Raw genomic sequence first — 19,119 nt, 5'->3', positions numbered from 1 at the left:
TGGCGTAAGATTTTTTTCTTAGTGGGCGATAGTGTGCGCTTGGTAATTTTCGAGCCATGAATTATAAGTAAAGACGTACTTCACGAAAAACTTTTGCCTTCTCAGTGTAGAAGGTCCCCAATTAACATTAACCTGTTTTCATCAAGTGTGGAACCCAGTCCGGGTGATTATATTGAGAATCTCCGCTAATGTGATCATCCCCGTGTACATACATACATTTACTATTCGCGCCCTCATGGGGATCAGAATAAGAGAAAAACCAAAAAGTCTGTTGAAATTCTACCGCGATAACAAAACTTAATCTGCATACAAAGTCTTCATGCGATAATCATTAAAACCACTTTATGAACATGATCAATAAGTATAAAAGAGGCAAGTTTTTACATATTCTTTGAATGGATTTGAATCGTGACTGATTATTTCCTATGGCCAAAGCCAGAGTAATAGCGAGTTGTTAAAAAGGGACTCGTTAAGATTTAAACATAAATTCTCGAGTGTTCATGAACAGATGCACCCCGAGAATAATTTCTATTGGAATATTTATGGTTATTAAAACTCTCCCTCCCCCCCCCTCCATTTTGCCGGACCGCGCCTCACTGTTCCGACCACCCGTGTATCCACTAATGCTGCAATTAATTACACTAATTCGATTAGGAGCCGCGTGAGAGACACTGTGCAAATACTTACGACGTATTGAATGCCCATAAATTATCAAAAGTGTGTAGGTGGTTCATTAGATTTGATAATAGCACCGAGAAATGAGTTGCCTTCACTCGATCATTCCAGGTGGTTGAAAAAAAAATAGTGGATAATGAGTTCAATAAATCAGATGTGAAAATAACAAGAAATCTACAATACCGTTAATCTCCTCGATGAATGCCCGATGCCCCCTCGACAATTCTCGCTAACTTTAACGATGATGGAGGAAAGAATTCATTGGTAAAAGAAACTACATCGTCTCAACGATACATGGTTTACGTGAACCCGGTAATTGGCTCATCCGGTTTGGAACATGTGTCTAAAACATTGGTGATATGTTCAAACCATCTTAGATTGCTTTTAACCCTAGACTGGTCACCATGCGAGGGAATTGCTGCAACACGTCGTTTTATTCACCTTGCCATCGACTGATTGACCGGAAAAATTTGAGAAAAATTGAATACGTCAATTGAAGTATCTGGAAAATTCTAGTATTTTTTTTTTCAAAATTGTATCCTTAATTCTGCGAGAAGACAAATTATTTCCAACAGGTGAACAATTTTTTCCCGTGTTAAATGAAATTGCCTGTTGCGCGACGTTGCTGGGAACTCGGTAAACGCGCCCGGAAAGTGTAGAGTGGATTCGGCAACGCTGGAGCCTAAATAACACGGCGGCAGTCTCCCGCGAAGGTGACTAAAGTCGCATTTTTCCGTCAGGTGACCAGACTAGGGTTAACGAGACGCGATTCGTTTGAAAAATTCATCTATTTTTAATTGTTGCTTAGGAATGGAAGCATTATTGTAATCGTTGAAATTTAAGTTTTGGATTTTTTATGTTATATCGACACATTATGATGCAAAAAGTTCGAAAATACAATTTTTAGACCGTACCGTCGGCACATGTGTGAGGTGAAGTTTTTGCCAATTGTTCGATAATGAATGGATGGAATTGAATCTTTTTCTTCAAATGTAGGAATTGTTGAACCCTATCGATCGCCATTAACTAAAATTTAATTCATCGATTTTTTTTTCATTTTTGAAGTTTTTCGAGAACCGGTTGTCCCACGATAACTAAACCAAAAATGTTCTGAACTGATTGAATGATGGCTTAAAAAAATTGTCTGGATGTCCCCTTGATCGAGTTCGAAGATGAAGACGATAGCAATAATCGTTATTTTGATTTATTGGAAAATTTTCAAAAATTTTGTATTTTTTCTAAATCAGAATTCCGGGGATATCTTTGAATATTGTGTTGCAAATGAATTCAATCATAGCTTAAAATGTTTGTTTTAATGCCATTAAGTCGAAGTTAAAAGGTGATTACGATAGCTATATTGGTTAATTTGATTTTTATGATGATTGTTGAAAATTTTGAATTTTCTTCACATGTGATGTTTCGAATTCATTTAAGTAGGTATAAATAAATTTTTTCGATTAACATTTTATCGAAGGGCTGAATGGAGAGATCGAACTGTAAAAAAGACAATCGGTTGTATGGAAGAGAAGGGATAATAAGAAAAATGATGCTAATAACATTCAACTAAGTTGAAAATCTGATAAAATTAGGTAAAAGGAAATCTTATTCAATTTAATAAAATTAAATAAACAAGGAATTATACATGTTAGAAGGAAATGATGTACAAAATAATCATTCGGAAGCATATTGCTAATTTTTTAGCAAAAATAACTATACTACATACAACACAAAAGCAATTTCCCACTTGTTTGAGTACAAATTTATTCAGGAGTAATATTCTGACGGATGCAAATTAGTCGGAGATGTCCCCCTAACGTTGTAAACAAATGAGAGTGTCAATGATTGCAGATTAAACATTTTTTTTATGCCACTCATGCCTGGAACTGGCTGGATTACACACTCGACGCTTCGCGTCTCGTGTCTCATTCAGCCGGTTTCAGGCTTCGTGACATAAAATTTTGTTCAGTACTTGTTGGGAAATTTCGTCCTTTTCATGTGTGGTTACATCACTCGCCTTCGGCTCATGCTGTAAACCCCACACACGTTAAAGACGAAATTGCCCCACACGTGCTGAAATATACTATTTCATCAATTGTGCGTGAAACGAAATTTTACGCATTACGCAATTTTATGCGCAAAACCCCACTTTCCGCGCATTTTAATGAAAAATAGGGTTCCACACTCGGGCGAAAATCCATTCAAGTACCTAATGGTGTGAATACCGAGATATTTACACAAGTCCTCAGAGACCGTTCATGAATGGGCGATACGGATGGAAAGCCTATCCCCGAGGAGCAGGCCGGCTTTCTCAAAGGTACATAAATGTAACACTGTGCCAACAGTTTACACTCATTCGCATATTATTCCCATAGTGTACATGTTTTACGCACAAATTATGCGTGAAATGTACATATTACGCGTATATATACCATGCTAATAAGTGTCAACTCTGCTTACAAAGTTGCACACGGTGGGAAATTTTTTCGAATAATACATTAGAGCACAAGGGCACACATTTCGATTTCGTCGAATGTGAAGTTTATAGGCCGAGCCGAAGGCGAGGTCTGTACTCACGTTCTTTTGAAACGAAGTTTATGCCCGAGTGGTCTATAATATTTTATATCACTGCGGACAGAAGTCGAGTTTGAACCACGCTTGGGGATATAAAAATATAAATTTCAAATATAAATTTCGCCATCGATGAATAAAATTTTTACTCGCACAGTCTAAGAATGATTATTATTAATAATAATTTTGAGTGCAGTGATCAGTTCCTATTTCGTAAATACACTATGAGAAAAAAAATATGAAAAATTTCGGAGGAGAGGAATTTTTCGGGATTTCATGGAAAATAAGATAGTAATTCTCATGAGATTGACATTGAATCAGATGTAGGAAAAAAATGGTTATGAAATTTCAAGTTTTAGGCAGAATTCAAGGAAATTCATGAGTTTTCAGTTGGAGTGAGATGGAAATTTCACAACTTGGTTAAACTTTCAGTGGATCATGAATATTCAGAAACAAAAAGACATGAATTTTCAATTTTTCCCTGACTTTTCCTGATTTGCCGCGGTGTGGCGCGGCGTTTACGGCGCGACCAACGAAGTGGTAAAATTTCACTTCCATTCGTCCCCATGACCGTCAGATGGTTGCAAGAAAAAAAACACCCTACCGGTATGGGAAATTTTACTGTACAGGAGATAATTATTGCATCCATAGATGTACTTGGTTTTTTTTTAACGAACGAATCGTAAAATATCCTCCCAAACAGGTATTTTTTCATTGAATTACATTTCGCTTCACGACTACCTTTCGTACAGTACAATTTACCACGGTTTTCTAGGCAATTTTTCTCCAACTTTTCTCTCCGTCCTTTACCCAGCCTTCTAAAACAACGAGTTTCTGGATTTAATTACCGTGGCTCTGCAAACCAGAAACTCTTTCTCTCTATGGTGACAGAAATTATCTGATTCGTGTTGAAAAACCATCTTGCTTCTGAGAATCCTATAAAAATTATAAAATGGAATTCTTTTATGTCTTTTTGAAGAATCAACGCCATAAATGCTGGGAAAAAGTTGACAGTTCAAGCAAACATTCAACAACACCGTTTTACTCTACCAATACCCGTGTCCATGCGAGTATACCCATGCATAGTTAAAACATGACAGAGGAAGAGCCTCGTTAGGAAGTTACATGGTCAATGCTCGAAGTTACATTGCACAGCTGGTGTATTTATTGGATATCACCGCAAAATGTAAAGCGTTTGAATTGTCAGAACATTGACAATAGTCACCCTTAACGAAGGACATTTCGACTCAAAAAGGTCCTCCTGGTATTTCTGAAAAGTGGACTAATTGGATGGCGTCTGGCAGACTGCGGTTACCTCTTGAATAATTCCACCTGTAACATCCCTCTTACTCTTCTTTGGAGAATTCTCTCCAGCCATCGAAAATAATTCCCTTTCCAAGGATTCAAAAGAATGCAGTATCTTTTTACTGTTTCGATTCAATCAACAATGTATCATTCAGAAATTTTTTACTAATCGATTCAATCGATTCTCAATTCTGTTGTCCTGCTAATTGTTTATTAGTCTTCCACACAGAGAATAATTCCGACCCATTGAGAAAACTCAGAGAATTAGAATAAAGGTTATAAAAATATCTAGCCATTGTATTGAAAACGAATTTTGAAAAAGTGATATTATTCACATTGCTAAATAATTATAATCTACCCCGCTATGTATTCGAGGAACTTTTGTAATCATAGACTGTTAGAAATTTCACGAAATTTCCGTCACAGCGTCATCTGAATTTTCGACGTTGTGAGGTTGAATTTAATTTCAAATGGAAGGGTTCACTAAATTTCTCATTCATCTTGAAAATTCAAGAAAATTGGGTTTTTGTTAAAGAATCATTGATTTTTCAATGAAAGATTGATTTTTCAAACTCATAATGAAAATTGAACATACAATTCAATTTTCAATAGATTAAGAATTCAGAAACGTTGTTGCTTGAATTTTCAAAAGTAATTTGCTAACAGTATAATAGTACATTACAGCACTAGGGCACAAATTTTGTTTCCGACCAAGCCGAAGGCAAGGTCTGGACTCACATTCGTTGAAATCGAATTGAAATCGTAAACTACGCCCGAAAATATTTATTGATAAGAGTCAATCAATTTTCATATTTTATATTTTTATTTCCATTCATTTATTGTAAAATGGAATCATGGCATACTTTCACGCTGACACAGCATTTTCTCTCGGTAGAATAACCTACAACGCACGATGAACTCCACCTAATGTCAAACACCCATAATGATTTACAATAATATTTACTCTTCAAACAGTTTGTCCAACGGTTTGTCAGGAACTTTTTGTATTAAAATAATTTCTCAACAACATTGTTCGATTGCACGCACTTGCAGCAATTCGGGCATTTAATTATAAGACGTTGAGGGAACTGCACTAAGCCGAAACATACCTAAAGTTTTATACATATTTTAATTTTGCACAATCATTTTCAACAGTTTAATACATCCATATTCTTGAAACATAATTTATTCATGAGCGGTTCCCAATTACACAAACGTTGATCTTTCTTTAAGGAGATTCCACAATGAACGCAACGCAGGCTTGACGCAATGCGTGCCATTCACGGAGAGAAATATTCAATAAAAATTACATATATTTTCCGTAATTCCGGAGTGAAATGTGGTAGTAGGAAATTTTACGGAACTGTCACGGAATTTTTCCAGAGCGTTCCGTAATTTTCATCTCTCCTATGAAATGAATCTATGAAAAATTACGATACCGTCACTTAAATTTTCTGAATCGATTCCGTAATCGGTGAGCGAATTGTGAGTCTCGTAATTTTTACTGAACATTTCTCTCCGTGTTGTCAAAATAATCGAACAACAGTTGAATGATTGGTTCAAACAATTGCACGCGTCGCATTAAAATAGCTCTACCCTTACGGTAAATTCAAAGATTATTGAAAACTACAAAAAAATGGCAGAAAACTCCATTAGATTCGGAATTCTAATTTTTTTCTCAATTTAATTATCGTTTTGATTTTTCAAAAAAGAAATGTTTAAAGATCAGGATTTAACCCAGTGTCTTATGTAAAAATTAACCTTTCCATTGTAATCAAAGATTAAAATCTGAATTTTTTTTTCGTTAGATGTGAAGAAATCAAGAATTTTTTTGACACCTCATAGAAAATAATCAACCGTTTTGCAAACAAGTTTTATTATTTATTTATACGAGGGAAATGTTTGAAAAAATATCAATATTTTGCGAAATTTAATTTAGATAATACTGACTGGGTATGAATTTTTTCAAATTTTTTCCATGCAATTTAGTTGAAAAATTAAAAAACTGAAAATATCCAAAAGTACAGCGTAGCCCGGCCGGAGGGTAGAGCTACTTTAATCCTACGTAGCGCTTCATTGTAGAATCTCCTTTAGAGCCGACGCATTTCGCACATAACAGGAGTCCGACTGAATTTGGATAAAAATCGTCTCAATGGTTGTTCAGTTATTTAAATAAAACTTTCAGAAATTGCCATTATTCTAACGAGCAAACAAAAGCAATTCTTCGAGATCAGTTGATAATTGGTTCGACTCATAATGAGTCACACCCATTTCAACCAGCCTTACCAATCGCATCCTAACCGGGAGTGAGTGAAGCGGGCGACCGGGCACTGACCCTCGGAAAACGGATTGCAGCCTACTAGAATGCAGTATTTGAAGTCGCAATTTCGAGAACTAGGTGAAGAACTAGTCCTCCAGCACATCACGTGGCGCTAAATACTGCACTCCTATTAGCCGTCATCTGTTGTTAGCAAATAATCCACATTCACACACCTTTTTTACTCGTCAATCGAGTTGACCTTTCATCCACCCATTCATCTTCACTCAGTTAAATGATACTCACAGCCGATTAATGAAAGATCATTTTACCAAAATCAAAGTGCAAGACATGACAAATCTAATTAATTTTTGTTTGTTGCAGCATGAATATACAGAGGACTGTTTATTCAACGAGACGCTGGAGCAGCACAACTACAATACCTACAGCTCAGTCAGATGGTCAACACCCCGGAAGACCCTGTACTTAGGCTTGAATCGTCATGGGCAACCGAGAAGGGTGCAAGCGCGTGGGCATAACTTGGGTAGACTATCGGCTTACGCAAGAGTCCTCACTCAAGTAGCCCCACCAGATCGTGTTGAGGCACTTCAGAGTCGTATGCTGGGTGCTCAGCACGGTGTCCGTCATCATCACAATGCCCACCATTACAGACATCTCCAGCAGGCAATATGCCCAACCCTTCCGCCGCAAGAGAAAGATGGTCGAGATAGATTCCGATGTCGCAAACGGAAAAAACGAAAAAAAAGAAAGAGACAATGCGAAGAGGGTGAGCAACCTGGTCCTCATTGTGAAGTTCATCGAGGAGATGGTGGACATCACGCAAAGGCGGAAGTCACTGGTGGAGGACCACCAGCGTCCAAGCGTTCATGCGAGGATGCGGCTAGTGATGAATTTTGTCGCCGTCAGGCACTCGATGCACCGTCAAAAAAGAGAAAATCTCGGATAGAAGTTGACAGCAAGAAGGATGACAATTATCAGCTGAGAAAGAAAGAAGTGAAAAAGAAGAATGGGAAGAAGTCCACTTCAACTGACACGAGATCTTCAACAGACCCGAGATCTACCAAGTCCACGGCAATTGGTGCTGAACGCAGGGAACGAGTTCCGAAGAGAAGCAATCAAGGAAAGAAGAAAATTCCGTACCGATCAACTAGGACAACGCTCCCAGTGCCGCTGAATTATTCTAACCAAAGCTCGATATCATGGAAGTCAACGTCTACAACAGTTATGGTGTCGAACAATCAAAAACTGTCAACTTCAGCGAAGAATGCTGTCACGGGTTCTGTGAAGATGGAAATGTCGAGATTGGGAAAGGGGTTGAATTTTGTGCCTGGGAAGAGTTTGGACTTGGGAACAACTACTTCTGTTGATGATTTTGAGGAGGATAGCATTTTGTCATCACCCTTTCAAGTCTCGGAAGAGCCATTTGTGACTAGCTTCACTGAGGATTTGTCTGCGGATGTCAGTGGAGAAGATGTTGACAGTGATGAACAAACCACTCTGGCTGTTGATTATAGCACTGTAATGACCACCATGGACACTACCCCACCTGAGAGGACTGAGGATTATACCAAGGCCACAACCCCAACGGTCTTGGAGTCACTGAAGGGCAGTCGAAGACTGGTTGATGAAGCTGATGCCTCGGGAATTCTTGCAAGATTCTCCATTGGTAGACTCGCTATGTAAAAACGATTTTCAGAAGGCCTTTATATAAAGTGTATATATGTAGTAAAATTAAGTATTAAGTAATGATATGATCAGTTGTATGCAACGAATCCATCGACTTCCCGAGTGAGCAGAGTATTTCGATTCGATTGCGTGAGGAAGAATCTAGTATTTTTTTCTTTGTAGGGAGGTGTGAAATCTGTTCTCGAAAAATTATCGTCAGATTTCGAGAAAATCAAGTCCGGGATGAATAATCTAGTTGGCTTATTTATTGAAGAGTTATTTATTTGCGTATGTTTCATGGAAAATGAAATGTGTTCTTTGCGATCGATTGATGTGAGAATCACGACCGTCGATCTTTGGTACCGGTTAATCGTGATCGCGCGCAGTTTCTTGGTGAGGGCAATTTTATTGGAACGTTGAAGGAATAGTTGATTGTGCACCAAGGGGGAAAAACAGGACATTCCAACTCGCGCGGATTGCGGTAAACATGCCGCTTTGATGTCTTGCTTTCCTTCCTAGGTGCACCTAGTATTTTATGACACTAGGTGTGATAAACCGTGATTCTAACCTCGCTTTGCTCCGTCAGATCGCGTTTTTCGGGCGCAACGATATAAAATATTGGTTGTCACACGGCGATAAAAGTATTATCTGACTCATTTGATTATAAGATTGGTATCATTGGCTTCCGGATGGATATCGCGTTTGGTTTCAGCGTTGTGCCGACGTTTCGCAAACATTGCAGTCTGCATGTTCAGGGCTATGAGCTCCGATTCTGAGCTCCGATGTCTGGGGATACGCTCCAGGGGATGGGGGGTATGACGAGAGAGGGAAGGGGGAGGGGGAGATTATCCAATCATTTTTCAGCTGATCAATCAGCTGGTCAATTAAAAAATCGGGAGGACATGTGATTACAACCGAGAGGATCATGTGATTACAATTATAAAGTCGCATTCGTCAGCTAATACTTTTATCGCCTGATGATATAATGTACTGTTTCGTCACAATTGCGCAGTAAAGATCGATTCTTCTTCGGAAATGCAGGGAAGAACGTGGGTTATGTCATCCTGAGAATTGTCGAAAATAACAGAAATCCAAGAAAAGAAATAAACCACCTTTTCGTCATATCTGCACGGAAAGTTCGATTATCCTCCCCAAAAGACGAGAGGAAAGTGGCTTATTTCATTCTTCGCATTCCTATTGTTTTCTACGATCTTCGGAATTAAATAAAATACGTTCTTCCCTGCATTTAGATACCTGCAGTTAAGAAGGAAAACAGAACATTAAAACCCGGGTGTTTACCGTCATTGGGTTCGCCTCGGGCAATAATCCACACGCGGGTTGGAAAATCCTGCTTTCCACCGTTGGTGCACAATCTACTATTCTTCCATCATTTGGGAACGAAAATCCAACTCTCCGCACTGATCGACTGATTCATTTATTCCAAACGAGATTCATTAACTATTAACGAATGATGAAGTTGAATATGACCAAATGAATATTCGTTAATAGTCAACGAATGGTTCACTTGAAAGGTGAAAATCGAGTCAACAAGCTTCCTCAAATATGCATTTGTTAACTATTAACGAATGATGAAGTTGAATATGACCAAATGAATATTCGTTAATAGTCAACGAATGGTTCACTTGAAAGGTGAAAATCGAGTCAACAAGCTTCCTCAAATATGCATTTGTTAACTATTAACGAATGATGAAGTTGAATATGACCAAATGAATATTCGTTAATAGTCAACGAATGGTTCACTTGAAAGGTGAAAATCGAGTCAACAAGCTTCCTCAAATATGCATTTGTTAACTATTAACGAATGATGAAGTTGAATATGACCAAATGAATATTCGTTAATAGTCAACGAATGGTTCACTTGAAAGGTGAAAATCGAGTCAACAAGCTTCCTCAAATATGCATTTGTTAACTATTAACGAATGAATTTTTCTCCAACCAAATCCATTCGTTAACAATAACTAATCCTTTCTATTAGTGCGTGCAGATATGACGAAATAGTATATTTCTAACCTAGGGAGGTAAAATAAAAGAATCATGCCCACGTGTGAAATTGCCACCCGAGCGGAAGGCGAGGATGGATAAAGGCCCCTTATTTTACCTCCCGCGATTAGAACCGTATTTTTCGCCTTAAGTCTGTCTATCATTTATTCATCAAACAAATTTACGACACATCGGGTTCTTCATTTGCTATTCTTCAACCTCGGAATTTATCAATATTCTTAATGAAAATTGTGCTCTCCATGAACCGTCAATTTTGTTTTTGTCACATTACAATTACAAATTTTTGATCGTCATATAATGGTCGTGTGACGTCACATTTTTTTGTCGTAATTTGAGTAGATTGCCATTAATGCTGCTTTTTAGGGTAACAATTATGAACTAAAAAGTGCTGCAACAACTTGGGCCAGTCGAGTGATGCTTTTTCGTACCTCATCAGCTGAGTTAATCACGGCTCTCCATTCAACGGTTGATCTTGAAACGGTGGGCCGTGATTGGCTGAGCAGATGACTGACAAAAAAGCTTCACCTGCCTGGCCCCACATGCCGAAGCACGTGTTCGTTCATAATCGCTGTCCAGATGGGATATGACGGTCACATTCAATTTGTGTCACAAAAAATGGAATAAAATTGAGGAATGGTCATAAAATTTTGAGTAATTCTTCAACATTGTCACTGCCATTTAGATGGAATATGACGATCACATAGAATTCATGTCGCAACGAATGTCGTAAAATTGAGAAGCGCAAGCGACTGGTGGACTATTCAGTAGAGTCAAACGTTCTTAACCTTAGATTGGTCACTTCGTGAGGGAACGTCGCAGCGCGTCATTTTTTTTAAATTGCTTTTGACTGACTAACCGGAAAAATTCGCAAAAATTTGACTTCGTCAGTTGAAGTCTCTGAAAAAGTACAGCAATTTTTAAAACAACATCATTCCTGAAAATCCTAAGGAGAAACAAATTATTTTTAACAAATGAATTATTTTTCCCCACGTTAAGGAGATTCTATAATGATCGCAATGCAGGCTTGACGCAACGTTTGCATTGTTGAAATATTTGAAAAACAGTTTAATGATTGATTCAAACAATTGCAAGCGTCGCGGTAATCCTGCGACGCGTTCATTGTAGAATCTCTTTTAGGGAGGGTCTACAATACACGCGGGTCATTCGTTTACATTACGTTGCTAAGGTAATTAATATATCTATATTTATTGCAATGCGACGCAAACGGAAGACGTACGTCGATTGTAGACTCTGCTTAAGGGTGACCGCCCATCGAACAGAATCTACACGGAAACGCATCCGCGTTCACCAATCAGATCCCAGCAAATAAAATTGGCGGGAAAATCTTGCAATCCAATTGATTATACGGATGCGTTTCCGTGTGGATTCGATTCCATGGGCGGTCACCCTAAGAGTCAAACGGGTGACGGAAATTTGCCAAGAGACGAAAATTGGAAGTGCCCCACTATTTAGATAGAATATGACGATTAGTCGATAATTTGAGCACATAACACGAATTTCGTACTAGGCTATCTATTTAGTAATTCCGTCACAATTTGGTCATGTGATAAAAAAAAAAGGTCATATTTGTCTCCGTCATGTGACGGTCATATGACGTGTCACTGCCACGTCACAAAATTTATGCACAACTCTAGCCTCGATTGAAGACAAACAGTTAAAAAAGACCAATTGAAGATAGCAATCATATGAACAAATCGTTTTCATTATAAATTCTTCCAGTTGGTCACTCAAGACAGTATTAATGCTGAGAGTACGTATTTCAATTTCAGGACGGTGAATTAGAAGGAAAAAAGTTATTGTTAAAGACAAAAATTTCCGAAACGCAAAAAAACCATTGATGATTTTTCCTGTTGAATGCTGAGAACATTGTGGCCGTATTAGTTTAAGTGCGCGCGTGAATGATTATTGTATGTTGAAAATTGAAAAAGTGAAAAAGTCGACAATAATGCGGACTGATTGGTAAAAGCAAACAATCTCGCATACTGCCATTAAATGAAGCAACAAACACTGTATTTAATCTCATAGACTGATGAACAAACAAAACTAAGGATAGACAACTATTTAATCAAAAATTCGGCGTGTCAAAAATGAAGATGTAATCTTTTTTATAATTGTAAATTCGTCAGCCAATGTGGCTGATTTTACTCATTCTCTGTTTCCGTACCAAAATATTCACCATCACGGTTACCCTTGTGATAATAATTTCAAGATAATAAAGATAGCATTTTCGAGTAATGCCTCCCCTGAAAAAATGAATTGAGAAAGGAGCCTTTATGTTATTAATAAAGTTTCATTTTAAATCAATTTCACAAATATCTTCTTGTTTTATTTTACTCCTTCCCCAGACACGGTTATAGGTCACTAATAATTAAGACTTCAATTTATTAACCACTCACGTACGTGGCACGTCTGCTACCGAGCATAATATTGCACGCTTAATACCACTCAAATTTAACGACTTCTGATGAACGGAACATTATAAAACGAAGATCTAAGTGAAGTTACAGTACTTCTCTTCCCAATGTGGCTCGTTTGATTACATTATATACTTTCTATAGTTTCAGACATATTCCACTTTCGAAAGAGCCGTTCATATGGGCATGTGGACTACGTTTTTAACAGGTCAATTGGTTGACAAATCCCTAATTTTAGTAGCTTAATTCTCTAGAATAATCTCATTAACTTTGAATTTTATTATCCGGAGTGATCATTTTAAGGTGAGGTGAAATCACAGGAGTGGAGATTGGTTAACACTGACGTACTTCACACGTGAGTTGATTTCATTAGGATTTTCTCAGTAGTAGTACCCCAAGAGCTTCAAATTATCGAAAGACGCTTCAACTGCGGAGTGCCAACATTTTCCGTCATGAATATATTTATTATCCACTACAATACCGTTGTCTTCCGGGGCAACCAAGCCTCATAAGTTTATTTCTCACTCGTGCCTAAGGTTCTTATTGAGTGCTGTATGTCGACCGGCAGCGTTCCTCCACGTTGAAGAAGAGAATAAGGAAATCGAGAACAAAAAAAAAAGAAAAACGAAGCGCAAAGAATAACCCGATGCCGCCGGTAGACACACGGGATACCATAGATTAAATGGTATTGCCTGTGAAAAGAGGCCGCTGCTGCTCTTTTTCACGTGACACACCGAGTGATGTTATATATACCCATGAGTGTTGATGCCAAGATATCAGAAGAAATCCCACGGAGAACTTTAATCTTGCGTGTCCCGGTTCTCCACATAACTGGCAAACTGTCTCGTTGCATCCCATAAGTTTTGTACGGCTTCGAACATATGAACCATTCGCTGTAGTGAAATTGTCAATGTTAACGCTAAGGTGTATACCGGAAAAAGGGTAATTCAATGCGACATTGAGAAATGTCCTCGAGTTTTATATGACTTTGGTGATGGGGTAATTTAAAATATAAAAAAACTTTTGGTTTTTTGAGATAACAGGTCTAGTTGGTGCATCACAAGACATCGTAATATGTACGTAGTTAACGATTATGAGCGGAATACGGAGGCTCACCCGCTCGTTATGCACCCAGAGGAATGTTCCTAACGACCAATTCACTGGTGAATATAATGCTCCAATATCGGATCGTGGATGAAGAATCAGTGAAATAATTAATCTAAAAGAATTGAAATCCATCCACACGGAGAGAAATGTTCAGTAAAAATTACGGAACTCACAATTCACTCACCGATTACGGTATCGACTCAGAAAATTTAAGTGACGGCATCGTAATTTTTCACAGGAGATTCAGATAAAAACTACGAAACGCTCCGGAAAAATTCCGTGACAGCTCCGGAAAATTTCCTACAATCATATTTCGCTCTGGAATTACGGAAAAGATACGTAATTTTTATTAAATATTTCTCTCCGTGCAATCACTTTCACTGGTAAAGATTTTCGTCTTAATTTTCCGTGCCAAATTCCGGAAATTTTTATCGTGTTCAAGTTCCACTGAAATTTCAGGAAATCTTGTCATTGAAAAATCAAATATTCCATTAATTTTCTGTTCAAATGATCTGGAAATCAATAAAATACTTCATTTTTCAGTTTAATTATTCTGTGAAAATTCAGAAAATTCAGAAAATTCTGGGAAAAATGAAAATTCATATAATTTTTTCAGAAATTTTGAAAAAAAATCTTCGGTAGCTAAAAAATTGGAGGCCCGAACTATTTTCAACATTTTAAACGTCGGGGGGGGGGAGGCAAACGTTCATTTTTAGACATATATAGACATATATAATCGATCTTCAATGTGTGAGAAATTTCATTCCAGCAGCCCGCGACTTTTAGCACTCATAGTATTCGCCCCTTAAAACTTGAAATTTCATAACCATTTTTTTCCTAAATCCGACTCAATGTCACTCTCATGAGATTTACTGTAATATCTTCCATGAATTTTCAAAAAATTTCCAACAGTGTTCATGAACTTCATTAGGAAGTGGATAACAGCAATCTTCTCAAAATACTGCCAAAATTTTTCGTCCACCATTCAATCTCGATAAATCTGATTAAAGGTCAAGTTAACAGTGCTTAACAATTCATCACGGCATGCTGTACCTCTGACATTCCACCAAGGCCAATATATCTCGTATCGAACGGCAAACCAGTGTACCGATTATCCACGTGCAAACCCCCCCGGCAATTCGATGTATTTTATCCAATGTGAAATTAACGTTGTGTACCCCCGATCTAATTTATGTGGCCAGGATTACAGTCAAGTGATTTAAACACTTACAACCCTAGGTAGAATCGGTGCAGCTAAACGTGATCAACGGTTTATAAAAAATTGGAGATGATTTAGGCCCGCATTATGTAAAAAACACGGGGACGAAACAATGTTTACGACATTCCATCACAGAAGGAAAGAGGAAAGAAGCAAAAGTTCTTGTTCACTTTATTGCCCCTAGGGTTATCGACGCGGCTCGGTCGAGTGACCGTTATCGAGGCGCGACAAAAATCCGAACGCTTCTATTATGGAGCCATTCAAAAATTACGTTCCGCGATTTTGGATTTTATGGACTCCGTCACAAGCCGTCACAAACATGACCCCCCCCCCCCCCCCCCCCCCCNGCGACTTTTTTTATTTAGTCCATAAAATCGTATTTCTAAAATAAAAAATAAAAACAAGTTGAAAACAAATTCTTATGCAATGACCTTTGAACATTTAATAACTTATTAAACTTAATAACTTATTGCCATCAAAACGTTCCGACATTCCTCTTTGTAAATTTCTGGGCCAAAGACTCACAAACTATCCGGATATTTTCGAGAACTGGTGCACGGAGAAAATTATTTGACGAATTTCAACAACTAATTGGTGAATTTCAACAAACTATTTGGTGACATTTAACAACTAGATGTTGAAAATCACCAACTAGTTGTTGAATTTCAACAACAACTAGTCCAGTGGTTGGAATTCACCAACTAGTTGGTAATTAATTTTTTTCACCAAATAATTTTTTCCGTGTGAAACCTCTGTTTTTTTCGTGAGAGAAGGAGACGAGAGAAAGATTTCACTTGCAATTGTCCCGATTAAAAATGAAAAAAAATTACGTGACATCACACCCTCAGCAATCCTCTCCCCCCTCCTAATCATGTGACGCAATATCTGAATGTCCCCTTATGTCAATTGCCAGATTGCTTGAGTTCCACGTTCTTAAGCCAAATTTTCATCAATGGTGAAAGAGAAAACTACGGCATTGGATTTTAGTATGACATTCCTATCATGAAAAATAAGAAAAAAGCCGGCTTGTTTTATCGCGTCGTTTATGTGTACATATTAGGTCTATGTGGACGATGAGGTTGACGATTATTTAAATCAGCTGAGATTGTAGACACGATAGAAGTCCCGCTGTGTCTTCCAGCGCTCCTGTATGTATACCTGCTTGGCCTCGAACCATGTCCTCCCCTCTTCCCCTCCCATGAACATTGCAATCTCACCGCGGCAAAAACGCTCAGCTCTAGGATCTTCTTGCCCTACTCGGTGGTCTCTCTCGCGAGACCTCTTCAGCAGGTGGAAGATCACCAAATTACGGTGTACAGGTTCTAACCTCGGAAATATTTCATTTCGTCATTTATGGTATGCTGATCGCTATCTCCGTTTCTCATAATGTCTTCATTCATACAAATTAAATACTGAATTTATCTGCGAAATGATGAAGCGAATGTAGGAAGAAATAGTAATGTAGGAAGAATAGTAGAATGGGGCGGATGGGCCGAATTCAAGTCGACTGCATTTTAAGGTTTTGAGTGTCTTTTTCCTGATCAATTTTTTTTACGTCGATACGTCTATGGTTTCAATATGGGGGCTCATTTTGGCGGGCCTTATGTGCAGCGCCATCTATCAGCATTCTAGAAAACTCTAGACATTTCAAGGTAATTTGAGCAGTTTCTTGAAATTTTGAAAAAATTCAAGGAGTTTTTAGGAATTTCAAGGAAATTCAGGGAGTTTCTAAAAAATTCGAGAGAACTCAAGGAGTTTCTAGAAAATTCGAGAGAATTCAAAGAGTTTCCAGAAAATTCGAGGGAATGCAAGGACTTTCTAGGAAATTCGAGAAAGAAGGAAAGACCATGAACGTTTCCACGTACAATTAGAGCTGTATCGAAGATACAGCCGCCTGCAATGTTTTAATTATGTAAGCAAAACCAGTTGTTTAGGAGATATTGAGCAAAATATATTTTCTGAAAAAGTTGAATATCTCCTAAACCACTCGTTCGATTTCGCCCCTCTACAATATCAGCCTGTAGTATCATAAGACTTACAATCGTACCGAATTTCAGCTTTCTATCTCAACTTTTTCCTACACCGATTTTACGACAAAAATGAAAAATGCCGATTACTAACACACAAAAAGAACATAATTTTATGGTAGATGACTTCTCAAGTCATACAGATTCGAAAATCGTTGATAGATTGACGATGTTTCATTTTTTGACAAAAACTATTTTCTTTTATTTTATTTTATTTTCTAATTAAGGAAAACTAGAAGAACAAAATTAATCAGTTCCCCTGAATTTTTCTCCTAATATCTATTGTAAGGAAATCTCGTTCGGTTTTCTTAGTAAAGATTCTCTGTGTAAAGTTCTCGGTTATCAATAGATAAGTCTTTTCTCGGAAATTGTTCACGTGAAAACTAATAATTGAGATATTTTTTCAGTTACTATGATGTCAATGACCCTGATCAGACGGTCCCTTCCAGTCTTAGCTAATAATCGTCAACTGAGCCCCAGCGTTACGCCCGTCTGCGTAATATAAACTTGAACCGTTCACACGTGAAGACGGACAGTCTCCACCAAACATGTTCTCGAGGCCCAAAGAAAATGAATAAAAAAAATCGAATAACGACAAAAGAAAATTAAGGCGTTTTTTAAGGCGCCAAACATGTGTGGCCCACTCAACACTGATATGCTCTACCGCTCAATATGTGCACCTGAGCGGTGGAATATTCACTGACATTTTTTTTAAGATGAAGTTTTATTTTGAAACGAAAAGAGAGGGGAGCGAGCGAGCGAGAGAAGGAGTAACTATCAGAATGCTTGAATTTATGCAGACATTGTATTCAGATTCGAGGAGAAGGAATTCGGTAGAGATTCCATTGATGATAAGTGAGACCTCATTCGGAGTATGTTAACATGTTCTCGTTTGTATTTTCAAATTTTTAGGCCATGAACTTCCATCAATTTCGGGCAATGACAACTGCGCCAAAGGGAACATTATTTATTCAACTCGAATGCATTCAATTATTGAGTTTTTTTACGTGATGGTGAACTGAGAGACCCTTAGGAGAATACGAAATGAGTCCCGCGTTTCCAAAAAAAAATTTCTGTATTATAAAAATCCAAATCGATTTCTGATGATGGAAATTTGATACTCGCCCGAGTCGAATAATTGGACCTGACAAATTCTACTTAGGTCTCTCCGTTCAGAACTGGATAGGTCTTGGGAAGCCTCTTCCCAAGTGCTTCCGAGACCTTTCTACCTCTGGTTATGTCCCATTTCAGCACTTGTTAGGTGTAAGCAGCACTTGCATTCAGACTTTCCAAATCCTTGCCGGTCCCCGTAATTCTATGGGCCTATATTAAATCTGCGTTCATATCCCTATTTACTCATGCGTTATTGAAATAAAAAATGCAATTATTGTTTTTTTTTTAATCTCGAAAATCGACATTTCACGGGAGGGTGGAGGGGAGATGCATGTATGCGGAGGCTTGACATTTTTATCCAACAAGCGGAGAAGGTTGCAGAATCTATTCTAGCCACTCTTGCCCCTCCGCTTGCATGCATTGTCCAAATAAAAAAAGAAAGTGTTAACAAATCTGACCCTTGTTCCAAGTAAAAACCGAAAATCTGACCCTGTGGCCGCCGGTGAAATTTTTTTTTTTCAGTTTTCACTTTTTCCACATACTTTTGAGAGTTCTGAATAGCCCGTCGCTTAAATAGTTGGAATCAACGTTCACCCAGCTAAAAAATTCGATTTTGCCGAAAGTCGACTTTCTCCCGAGAAAAACGAAAAATCTGACCCTTTGAAAATTTGAAAAAAAAAACTTTTTCAGTTTACACTTTTTCCA

At 37.9% G+C, this 19,119-nt stretch overlaps 1 protein-coding gene across 1 annotated transcript in view; it reads left to right on the top strand.

Moving 5' to 3' along the window:
* Window positions 1–8,509, top strand: part of LOC107045180 — a 59,166-nt gene extending 50,657 nt beyond the window's left edge. The window contains exon 3 of the mRNA XM_015267340.1: window positions 7,190–8,509. Within this exon, the coding sequence (XP_015122826.1) occupies window positions 7,190–8,509 (1,320 nt within the window). The remainder of the gene's footprint in view (window positions 1–7,189) is intronic.
* Window positions 8,510–19,119: the final 10,610 nt, after the last annotated feature.

Source organism: Diachasma alloeum, unplaced genomic scaffold (assembly GCF_001412515.2).
Source record: "Diachasma alloeum isolate Michigan unplaced genomic scaffold, Dall2.0 Dall_scaffold_00884, whole genome shotgun sequence".
NCBI classification, from domain to species: domain Eukaryota; kingdom Metazoa; phylum Arthropoda; class Insecta; order Hymenoptera; family Braconidae; genus Diachasma; species Diachasma alloeum.
The sequence above is the reverse complement of the archived record's forward strand: the minus strand, read 5'-3'. Positions and strand labels throughout refer to the sequence as shown.